Below are 12,059 nucleotides of genomic sequence, written 5' to 3'. Positions count from 1 at the left end.
TTTTCACCAAGCTGCTTGGCAATTTCCCCGTAGCCCTTTCCAGCCTTGTGGAGGTGTACAATTTTGTCTCTAGTGTCTTTGGACAGCTCTTTGGTCTTGACCATGTTAGTAGTTGGATTCTTACTGATTGTATGGGGTGGACAGGTGTCTTTATGCAGCTAACGACCTCAAACAGGTGCATCTAATTTAGGATAATAAATGTAGTGGAGGTGGACATTTTAAGGCAGACTAACAGGTCTTTGAGGGTCAGAATTCTAGCTGATAGACAGGTGTTCAAATACTTATTTGCAGCTGTATCATACAAATAAATAGTTAAAAAATCATATATTGTGATTTCTGGACTTTTTTTTTTAGATTATGTCTCTCACAGTGAACATGCACCTACGATGACAATTTCAGACCCCTCCATGATTTCCAAGTGGGAGAACTTGCAAAATAGCAGGGTGTTCAAATACTTATTTTCCTCACTGTATAATAATTAATGGCATTAATAATGAACTAATTTAATTTATTTACTGGTATTGCTACTGACTACAATTTGTTTTTAATTTGTCCTTTAAATTATGGGAATTTAATTTTAGATCCTATGGATGTGAATGTTTTGAAACATGAGTTTCGAAGACCTCATTTCACAGATGAAGATGGAAACATTTCACAGACTGAAAATAATTTAATTCAGAAAACTGCTGGAAAAACTGGGGTCAAAGGATCTTTTGCCTGTTCAGAGTGTGGAAAGAGTTTCGGAGATAAATCAAAACTTAACAGACACATGAGAATTCACACTGGAGAAAAACCGTTCACCTGCACTCAGTGTGGAAAGAGTTTCACATATAGAAGTATTCTTGAAGATCATCTGCGCCGACACTCTGGAGTGAAGTCGTTCAGCTGTGATCAGTGTGATAAAACATTTGTTTTTTCATCAAGCTTAAATTCACACCTTAAAGTTCATGCTGGTTTGAAGCCTCACATTTGTACTTTCTGTGGAAAGAGTTTTTCACTACTGAAGTATTTAAAAGATCATGAGAGTATTCATACTGGTGTGAGAGCTTATGTGTGCTCTGACTGTGGGAAGAGCTTTAGTACATCCAGCCACTTAAAAAAACACCAGAGAGTTCATACTGGAGAGAAACCTCACAAGTGCTCACACTGTGAAAAGTGTTTCGCTCGGTCAGATTACTTGAAAGAACATGAGAGAATTCATACTGGAGAGAAGCCGCACCAGTGCTCTTCATGTAGAAAGAGTTTCACCCAATCGTCTAGTCTACAGTATCATAAAAGAAAGGGTTGCCCGAAGTTTCCTAAATAAGCAAAAGTTCATGTTCAGGTTAATAGTTTGATATTGTGATAAATCAACAGATGGAATTTCTTGCAACAGCGACAATATCTGAAAGAGAAATTTGTCAAAATTACATAGAGGCATGGTGAGGATTGCTGGAAATTGGGGGAGGTCAAAATGCTCCAATTTTAGAAGGAAATGCTTATTTGTTTATATTTGGGAGTAAATATAGTGAAACTAATTATCTACATCGATATTCTGTTCAAATTAATTTAGTTAGTCTGGCTGTTAAGAGGTGATGCTTTATTATAAATGTAATTTCTCTATATTCATTATATCTATACTTACATTGTATGTAGAATTTGTTTCAATAATAAAGGAACAAAACTTGAGTGGCTTAAGTCATGAGTATTTTTTTTCATGAACAAAAAAGCAATATCACGAGTCAGGGTTTACTTCCTCGTTCCAAATAAGGTTAGCGGCCTCAGGCCCATCCTCGATCTCCGACATCTGAATCGCACCCTTTAAACGGCCGTTCAAGATGCTAAGATTGAAACAAATCCTCTCTCAGGCGTGTCCAGGGGATTGTTTTTTCACAGTGGATCTGAAAGATGCCTACTTTCATATCCAAATAGCCCCCACATCACAGACTGCTCTTGAGATTCTCGTTCGAGCAGTTGGCTTACCAATGTACTGTCCTTCCATCTGGACCGTCTCTAGCTCTCTAACCGTCTCTATTGATGCGGGTCTCTCCCCTCTGAGACAGAATGGATTCCACGTCCTGAACTACCTTGACGACTGACTCGTACTGTGCGTTCACAGATCCTTTCTCCTCAGCCATTTGGACTGCCTGGGACTCAGGATCAACATTGCCAAGAGCTCACTGTCTTCCAACCAACAAATCTCGTTCTAGGGAGCAGTCTTCAATTCAGCCCAAATGCGGGCCACGGTCACACCGGAGCGAGCCTTGATTCAACAGCTTGCGGCATCTTTCAAGTTCGGGGTTTCATCCCTCCCCAGAAAGTTTCAGAGGATGCTGGCCCTCTGCATCATCAGTATTTCCAACACGGGTTTGGGCGCTCTGTACGAGGGCAGGCCGACTGCTGGCTCCTGGTCAAGCGCGGAGAAAAAGCTACACATCAACTGCCTGGAAATGCTGGCAGTCTTCTTGGTCCTCATAACTTTCCTGCCAGACCTGAGTGGGCACCACGTCTTAGTCTGCTCGGACAACATGGCAGTGGTGTCATACATAAACCACCAAGGTGGGCTTAGATCGAGGCCTTTGTACAAGCCAGCCAGACGCCTCCTTGTGGGCACAACTCAATCTCGGCTTGCTGAGGGCTTGCAATCTCAATCTGCGCTTGCTGACGCTCCATCCCCAGATGGTTCACACGATTTGGAGTGTTTTTGGGAGGGCAGAGGTCGACCTCTTCACTTCAGAAGACAACTCTCACTGCCCAACATATTTCTTGAAGGACAAGGATGGCGTATTTCTTTGTCACTATTTAGAGCCTGTTGCAAGAAAGAGTTTGAACATAAATCTCTGTCTCTGTGGTAAAATATTCCAGGAACAATTAAGTCAATCTTTCAAGTCAAGTCACCATTATTTATATAGCACTTTTTACAATACAGATTGTTTCAAAGCAGATTTACAGTGATAACAGAAAAATAATGCAACAAAGTTTGTTTCCGCTGTACAGCAGATCAAGAAGAAAATAGCATCATAGTCCAGCTTAAGTAAGTTAAGTGATGGTTCATTTCTGTTGAAAAAAAGGTATTCATTTAGTTAATTATCTATAAAGCCAGTCTGAAGAAAACAGTGATGTCATCGTCCAGCTCAGTTCAGTTCTCATATAATGGTGTCAATGCAGGCAGATCAATAATATTGTTGAATATTACGTGTCCACAAATAAGCAAGCCAAAAGCCAAAGGCGACAGTGGCAAGGATCCAAAACTCCATCAGTGACAGAATGGAGAAAAAACATTGGGAGAAACCAGGCTCAGGCTCTCAATTCTCCTCTGGCCAACAAATGAAGTGTATGATTATGATTTAGGCAGCATTACAGGTCAGAAGTCAGATTGGATCAGAACATTCAGAATATTTTCCAGTTCCATCTGGTCATCACGCAGGTATAGAGACGAGTTTGTTGAGGATCAGTCGTGCCGATGAGGCCTTCACAGGGGAGAGTCTAGTTAATACAATCTCAGGATTGATGAGCTGCTGGGTTCATGAATATTAATCACATTCGCTCAAACTGATTTGCTGAAATCAAAAAGTGCCAGCCAATGAGATTGCCGTTTGTGCATTAGTCCCTCCCACAACCGGAGAAACTAGAAGATCTTCTGCTTGTTCTTAAAAGCTGAATAATTCAAATGAACTCTTATTTTGACAGGGAAATACAACAAAGAATATTGTTTTCATGTAGCATGTCAATTCTGCGTGGTTTTTAAGGCTCTCTCTCTCTTTTTGCATATGTGAGAAACAGCACTCTCAGCAAAGCGACGGTGAGTTGTGCGCTTTCACACTAGAGTTTACGGTACGTCAAAGGTCTACAGGTACGCTGCGCACAGATCACTTGACTCATGAGAGTTTAAATGCTGGGGAATATTCCCATCTTCCCACAGGAGAAGCAGCAAGCAGGAGGAATTACTCCAGGAGAAACTACGGACATACTATTGTAAAGATGGAGATTAAGGAAGAACCCTGCAGAATAAAAGATGAAGATACAAAGGAACAAATAGGTTGGTGTTTTCCTTCATTCTCTTTAATGACTGATGAGGAACATTAAGATGAAACCTGAAAAAAGGACAACATTTTTGCTTGATTGTGACTCACCTAGTATATTTATCGTTCTCATTTCTCCTTTATTTGAATGTTGAAAATTTGATGTTAATTTTAGACCCGATGGAAGTGAATCAAGACAAACAACGTCAGTTTCAAAAACCTCAGCATTTCAAAAATGAAGATGGAAACACAGTCATTCAACAGACTGAGAAGTGTTTCACACAGAAACAAGCTAAAAAAACTGGAGAAGGATCTTTCACCTGCTCTGAGTGTGGAAAGACTTGCACACAAAAATCAGGCCTTGAGAAACATATGAGAATTCACACTGGAGAAAAACCGTTCACATGCTCTCAGTGTGGAAAGAGTTTCTCTCAGAAAAGTAATCTCAATGATCATCTACGCCATCACTCTGTAGTGAGATCATTCAGCTGTGATCAGTGTGATAAAACATTTGTTGTGGAATCAAACTTAAGAAAACACCTTAAAGTTCATATTGGTGTGAAGCCTCACTTTTGTTCTTTTTGTGGAAAGAGTTTTTCAGTACTTCAGACTTTAAAAGTGCATCAGAGTATTCATACTGGTGTTAGACCTTATGTGTGCTTTGACTGTGGGAAGAGCTTCACTATAACCAGTGCCTTAAAAACACACCAGAGAGTTCATACTGGAGAGAAACCGTACAAGTGTTCACACTGTGGAAAGAGTTTCTCTCAGTCAGGAAACCTGAAAGATCATGAGAGAGTTCATACTGGAGAGAAACCTTATACGTGCATTGATTGTGGGAAGACCTTCACTACACACAGCCGCTTAAAAACACACCAGAGAGTTCATACTGGAGAGAAACCGTACACTTGCTCTTCATGTGGGAAGAGTTTCACCCAATCATCTAGTCTACGGTCTCATGAGAGAAAGCATTGCCCGAAGTCATCTCGTCTAAGTGAGCAAAGTTCACATTCACGTCCATGACTTACAAATATTGTGCTTACAAATAAATTGACTTTCAGAAATTAGTAGTGAAGTTTGAACCTGGTAATAGTTTGGTCAAGCGTTGCCCTTCTCGTTTCTCAACCGCTGTAACATGATTTATAATAAAATGATTCAAATTTACTGAACTTCTAACATTTGTTGGCATTAAAAGATTTCTAAAGTTTTTCAGGTGAACTGTGGTGAGATTCATTTTTTTCTGTTTTTGCTTTAAATGGTCCTATAATGCCCCCTTTTACAAGATGTAAAATCTCTGATGTACCAGAGTGTGTATGTGAAGTTCTAGCTCAAAATTCCCAACAGATCCTTTTTTAGCATGTAAAAATTATTTTTCAAGTTTGAGCAAAAAGCGCTGTTTTTGAGTGTGTCCCTGTTACGTTATGTGTATTTTTCCCTTGTGTCTTTATAATATCTGTGTATGCGTCTTAGATCATCGCTGATTTACTAACAGTGCTGCCGCCTGCCAGCGGTAATTGGATGATCAGCTGGCGGTCCTTTTAAAAATTCCTCTTCTGCTTGACAATTTATTGTGTCTTACCCCTAGCGGACGTAGTAGTCCCTTTAAATGCAAATGAGCTGCTGCTCCCGCTCCCTTTCAAGTAGAAGGAGGGGCTTCAAGAGCTTGTGTGTTAACAGCCTTTTATGCTCAAACCGGAGTCTGACAATGATGGAGAGACTCAAGAAGAAGTGACAATATAGCGTGCTTGACACCAGACCCTTCTCAGTTGTAACTGGGTCTGGGGAAGGTTCATTCACAGCCCATTTCCAAAGGACGTCGCTCAAATGCCTCTGGGCGCAATTGGATAGACCTAAAATCAATCAGAGCCATCGTCAATGTGTAAAGCCCGCCTCAATTGGTGCCTCGATTTGGAAAAATTAGAAATGGGCTTGAATGGGCTCTTGGCCAGACTGACTTGCAGAACAAATCTCAAATTTGCCGGAAGTCAGTCTGGGTTTTACTTATATGTTCTAAAATCGCATTTAAAGTATTACTTAATTGGCATTTCATACTGTATTTCAATATCTTTTTCATTATTGTTTGAGTTGCGGTTCACATCCTTGTGCTTATAATCAGCAGAAAGAAAATGAAGCCTTTATTAGTCGTTTAGAGGATCATGTGTTAAAATTGACAAAATACCCAAATTCATGCTTGTTTTTGGTGGAGATTTTAATGTGGCTTTAGATGGCCTCCAAAACTCCCTGGCAATACTAGTTTATACTTGTATTATATGACGGTTGGGTTCTGGAAGTGTGGGATGAACAGGCGGTGTGGGTGGCGCATCGGGACTCTTGAGTTGTTGAATCTGTTGGGTGAGCTCGGACCTGACACACACAGAAAGAGTCAGTGACTTCATGAACTGTAAAAGTTTGAATTTAAATCTCTGTCTCTCAGGTATAATATTCTGGGAACAATTAACCTAACACCGTATCATTATTTCAAACATCCTTTTTTAAAGTTTAGTTAATATTGTTGTATTAAACTTTGAATTAAACTTTAAACTATATGTTATATTATGAACTATGTGCAAACTAGACAAAGGAGAGCTGGAGCGCTGCTGGTCTCCCTGGTATCCTCTGGTGCTCTTGGAAGGGTTAAATGTTCATATAAATGAATTGGAAAAAATCCAGGTCCAGGCACTCAGTGGGATGCAAAAGTTAAAAGGCTGTTATTGTTTTTGAGGGCTAAAACATTAAAACACCAATGCGTATCTGCCCACTGGTCTTCATCAGGGTGTATGTGCAAACTAGTTTCAATTAAATGTCAAGATTGACGATCTATTGAAATACAATATAGTCACAATCTATTCTATTTTCTGTTCTAACTGAGCTTATTTCTGTCATTGGTTTGCATTATGTATGCTTGTGGATTTAAATATGTGCACATACAGTATATGTTGTTATTATTAGGTTTTTTTATAGTTTTTTATTTCTATTTATTTATCTAGTAAATGTATCTCATAAATGTATTTTTCATTTAAACTTAAAAGACATGATTTTTTTGTTTAAGGTTTTTCATGAAGTTTGTTGTTTCATATATTGTGTCCTGATGTCTCAAAAAAGAAATGTGGAATTGTTTCTAAATGACTATTTGAGCGAACATTTGCACCTGAATAATTGAGAGTGATTGTAAGTGTGATGATCATCTGCTAAATGAGCAACAACGACCACAATTCACTCCTTCAGTCAGTGAAGCTCCCACAGCCGTTCATGAGAGTTTAAATGCTGGGAATATTCCCATCTTCCCACAGGAGAAGAAGCAAGCAGGAGGAATTACTCCAGGAGAAACTACGGACATACTATTGTAAAGATGGAGATTAAGGAAGAACCCTGCAGAATAAAAGATGAAGATACAGAGGAACACATAGGTTGGTGTTTTCCTTCATTCTCTTTAAAAGCTGAAGATGAACATTGATGAAAACTAAAAAAAAGGACTACATTTTTGCTTAATTGTGACTCACCTAGTATATAGATTGTTCTTATTTCTCATTCTTTATTTGAATTTTGAAAATTTGATATGTTGATTTTAGACCCGATGGAAGTAAATGCAGACAAACAACACCAGTTTCAAAAACCTCAGCTTTTCAAAAATGAAGATGGAAACACAGTCTTTCAACAGACCGAAAAGTGTTTCACACAAAAACAAGCTGGAAAAACTGGAGTCAAAGGATCTTTCACCTGCTCTGAGTGTGGAAAGTGTTTCATTCATAAAGGAAACCATAATGTACACATGAGAATTCACACTGGAGAAAAACCGTTCACATGCTCTCAGTGTGGAAAGAGTTTCAAAGCCAAAGGCGTTCTCAAATATCATCTGCTCCGTCACTCTGTAGTGAGATCATTCAGCTGTGATCAGTGTGAGAAAACATTTGTTGTGGAATCAAACTTAAAAACACACCTTAAAACTCATACTGGTGTGAAGCCTCATGTTTGTTCTTTTTGTGGAAAGAGTTTTTCAGTACTGAAGTATTTAAAAGAGCATGAGCATATTCATACTGGTGTGAGACCTTATGTGTGCTCTGACTGTGGGAAGAGCTTTGTTACATCCACCCACTTAAAAAGACACCAGAGAGTTCACACTGGAGAGAAACCGTACAAGTGCTCTTCATGTGGGAAGAGTTTCAATGAATCATCTAATCTACGGTATCATGAGAGAAAGCATTGCCCGAAGTCATCTCATCTAAGTGAGCAAAGTTCACATTCACGTCCATGATTTAAAAATATTGTACTTACAAATAATTTGACTTCCAGATTGTTTTAATAGAGTGAATAAATCTAAGGGTTAAATTAGTAATGAAGTTTGAACCTGGTGATAGTTTGATCAAGTGAGAAGTGCCATTCTCTTTTCTCAACCGCTGTAACATGATTTATAATGATATGATTCAACTTTACTGAACTTTAATCACTTGTTTTCCAATAAAATATTTCTAAAGTTTTTCAAGTCAAGTCAAGTTCTAGTGTGAAGTTCTAGTGTTCTAGTGTGAAGTTCTAGCTCAAAACAGATCCTTTTTTATAGAATGTTAAAATTGTTACTTTTCGAGGGTGAAAAGTTTTTGTGTGTGTCCCTTTAAATGCAAATGAGCTGCTGCTCCTGCAATGAAAGACCGAGAGCACTGACACTACTGCCATCCTCTCACAACTTTTCGAGGCTGATTAATAATTGTTTGGATGTTTTGGAAAAAGATGGTAGGGGAAAACTCACGTGCAGGGGTGTCACCATCAATTTTGGGCCCTATGAAAGAATATAAGGTTGGGCACCCTACCGCACCCATTCCATTAATAAAATCGATCTCTGGGGCCCCCAAAAGTGCCTGGGCCCTTAGAATCATCCTAACTTTTATCCCCCTAAGCGGCACCCCTGCTCACGTGTGATCGCTAGTATGAGAGAAACGGTCAATGAAAATACCAGGCAGATTTCTTGAGTGAAAGATGTTATTGACTTTATGAGTGCCGAAGCAAAAGATTTGAAAGTCAAAAGTCACTGGCCAAAAGAGTCGAGTTTAACTAGCATGAACAGGAGAAATGGCTTCTGCACATTGAGGCTTACTCACGCCGATGGATTCTCCCATGAGTTCATGAGGTACCTTAAAGTGAACGAGAAGATGTCCGAGATAAGATCATCTACATCTACATTTGCCAGCACCTTCTGCCAGATGCGAAAGACAAACTCCCGGATGTCGTGGACACCGTCCATCGCTTGGGTTTTGGGTTATAAGAACGTTTCCATAACGTTCCCATTAAGTTATAAAAACTTTATTTCTGAATGTTCTAGGAACGTTCAAAGCTAGTTTTTTAGACGTTGTATTAACGTTATTTCTTAGTTATGAGAACGATATTCAAAACGTTATCAGAACGTTAAATATAAATGTTGTAATAATGTTCTTGCTTGGTTATAAGAATGTTATTCCAACATTATTAGAATGTTCAATTATCCCATTATATAAACGTTGTATTAACGTTCTTGCTTGGTTATAAGAACGTTATTCAAAGGTTCAATTCTCCCGTTATATAAACGTTCTTACTTGGTTATAAGAACGTCATTCAAATGTTATTAGAAAGTCCAATTCTCTCGTTATATAAACGTTGTATTAACGTTCTTGCTTGGTTACAGGAACGTTATTCAAACGTTCAATTCTCCCATTATATAAATGTTCTTACTTGGTTATAAGAATGTTATTCAAAACGTTATTTGAACGTTCAAATTCTCTTGTTATAGATTATGAAAAACGTTCTAAAAAACTTTTCATTCACTTCTCAAGTTCTCAATGTTTTTTCATATAATGTATATAATATATGACGATCATTTTATGAAAGCACCTTAAACAGAAGAACCTAAAACATAAGAACCAAATAAGAACTTTCAGATTTTAAAATTAAGACAAAATATCTAGAAAGATAATAAAAAAATATATAAAAAAACATGAATCATGTCTATAATATGTGTAATGTAGTCCACTGAAGACGAGTTGAAGTGAACCCAAGTTTATTCCAATAAACCAATACAAACGAAACAGACTTGGGTTGAAGTGACAATATGAAATTAACATGAACATAAACTTGAACTAAACATGGAACCACCAACAATGGTACAGGGAACAAAGCTAGACAATGGGAACACAAGGACTATTAACATGACCAAAAACAATGACATTCACAAGGGGAGCATATGAGGAGCAAGGGAAGCACATGACAAACAGGACAAACCGATTCAACTTCAAAATAATGAACATGAAACAAAGCTAAAACTAGACATGACAATTTGAAAAACATTTTAAATATCATCCACGTCAGCTTCCACTTCCGGCGCATCGGACTGGACTGAATCCTGAGAGGGTCTCTGGAGATACTGCCGGGAGAAAAGAAGACACTGTTGCAGGGCCGTCGCTAGTGGGGTGAAAGGTGGTGTCAATTATAGGGGCTCCCGCTCCCCAGGGGGCCCCACAAAATCCAGCAGTTATACTATAGGCCCCTGTTGTATGAATAATTCTAATATTTATATTAGTTGTATGCCTGAGATTTAAATGAAAACCACAAAAACATGCAATTTGGTTAAATATTTTTTCAAAATATTCTCTTACCTTCCTATAAATGGTTTAGTCCGATCTAAAGTATTTATTAATTATTCAGTCAGTGACAAACATCATGGACCCAATAAAATTGTAAGTCCCACCCCAGCTCGTGAACAGAACCAATAAGAGTTGAGGCGGCAGTGCCTGAAGTTAACAATGAACTTGGTGGAAGAGCAGGAGATTGACTGACAAAATGTCGCGGAAAAGAAAACATAAATCAGGGAACCAGGAACACCATGAACAGAAGGAGAGGGAGGCCAGGAGAGTTGTTGTATCCCAGTCGATCAAGGCGTTCTTAAAGACAGGTCGTATTGTTATTTCGCTGGGAATAAGAAAACTCCCGTATACAGCCTTCCGGTCCTGTCACTCTTCATTATCGGTGCGCACCACAATCCACCGAATGATTACGTGGTCAAAATTCCTATCTTTTTACACTATTGTAAATAGAGTTAAAAAATTGACACGAGTCACTCACGACGTTTTGCATTATGCACCTGACCTGCCGGCTGATGATCATCATTTGCTTTGGAATATTGGGAGAAAACATGACGACATGAGAGAGCTCAGAGTCAGATGCTACTAATTTTTTATTGTTTGGACTTTATATTGTTTCTATTTTAATGCACACATTGTTTCTATTTTAATGTTTCTATATTTAAACTGCACTCTACTGATAACCTTGCTAACCTTAAATTTAAGGCTGCCCCTGACTGAAGATTGTTCTAGGCGACTAGTAATTATTCATTTAAGCCATTAGTCGACTAATCACATTTTAAATGTATTTAGTTACTTAAATATATACTGGTGGGGGGGGAGAGATATGTAAGCAATAAGGTACTCGAGGCTAGTGCTGTATCGTGAAGAAGTCACGGCTGAAGGGCATTGTTAGGCGTTTCCGTGACTTATTGGCGATACAGCACTAGCCTCGAGAATCTTATTGCTTTTATAAAACGGTTACCACACAATACAAATATTAAAGCCAAAAAATACAGCTCTGGAAAAATTAAGATACCACTGCAAAATTATCAGTTTCTCTGGTTTTACTAATTATAGGTTTGTGTTTGGGTAAAATTAACATTTTTGTTTTATTCTATAAACTACTGACAACATTTCTCCCAAATTCCAAATAAAAATATTGTCATTTAGAGCATTTATTTGCAGAAACTGACAACTGGTCAAAATAACAAAAAAGATGCAGTGTTGTCAGACCTCTAATAATGGAAAGAAAATAAGTTCATATTCATTTTTAAACAACACAATTCTAATGTTATAACTAAGGAAGTGTTCAGAAATCAATATTTGGTGGAATAACCCTGATTTTCCATCACAGCGTTCATGTGTCTTGGCATGCTCTCCACCAGTCTTTCACATTGATGTTGGGTGACTTTATGCCACTCCTGGTGCAGAAACTCAAGCAGCTCGGCTTTGTTTGATGGCTTGTGACCATCCA

General features: G+C 38.4%; 1 protein-coding gene across 7 annotated transcripts in view; it reads left to right on the top strand.

The window, feature by feature from the left end:
• The window catches only part of LOC307144897 (uncharacterized protein), a 47,726-nt gene that overhangs the window by 30,262 nt on the left and 5,405 nt on the right, over nucleotides 1-12,059 (top strand). For 3 of the 7 annotated variants that reach the window (XM_079847607.1, XM_079847604.1, XM_079847608.1), the window contains 2 exons: nucleotides 3,902-4,018; nucleotides 4,177-5,217. In XM_079847607.1, the coding sequence (XP_079703733.1) occupies nucleotides 3,902-4,018; nucleotides 4,177-5,024 (965 nt within the window). In that variant the 3' untranslated portion in view covers nucleotides 5,025-5,217. Of the gene's footprint in view, nucleotides 1-581; nucleotides 1,668-3,901; nucleotides 4,019-4,176; nucleotides 5,218-7,291; nucleotides 7,409-7,570 lie in introns of those variants that run through there. The other 4 variants (XM_079847605.1, XM_079847602.1, XM_079847606.1 and 1 more) reach the window with 3 other exon arrangements.

Source organism: Squalius cephalus (genome assembly GCF_949319135.1).
Source record: "Squalius cephalus genome assembly, chromosome: 17".
In the NCBI taxonomy this organism is placed as follows: domain Eukaryota; kingdom Metazoa; phylum Chordata; class Actinopteri; order Cypriniformes; family Leuciscidae; genus Squalius; species Squalius cephalus.
The sequence above is the reverse complement of the archived record's forward strand: the minus strand, read 5'-3'. Positions and strand labels throughout refer to the sequence as shown.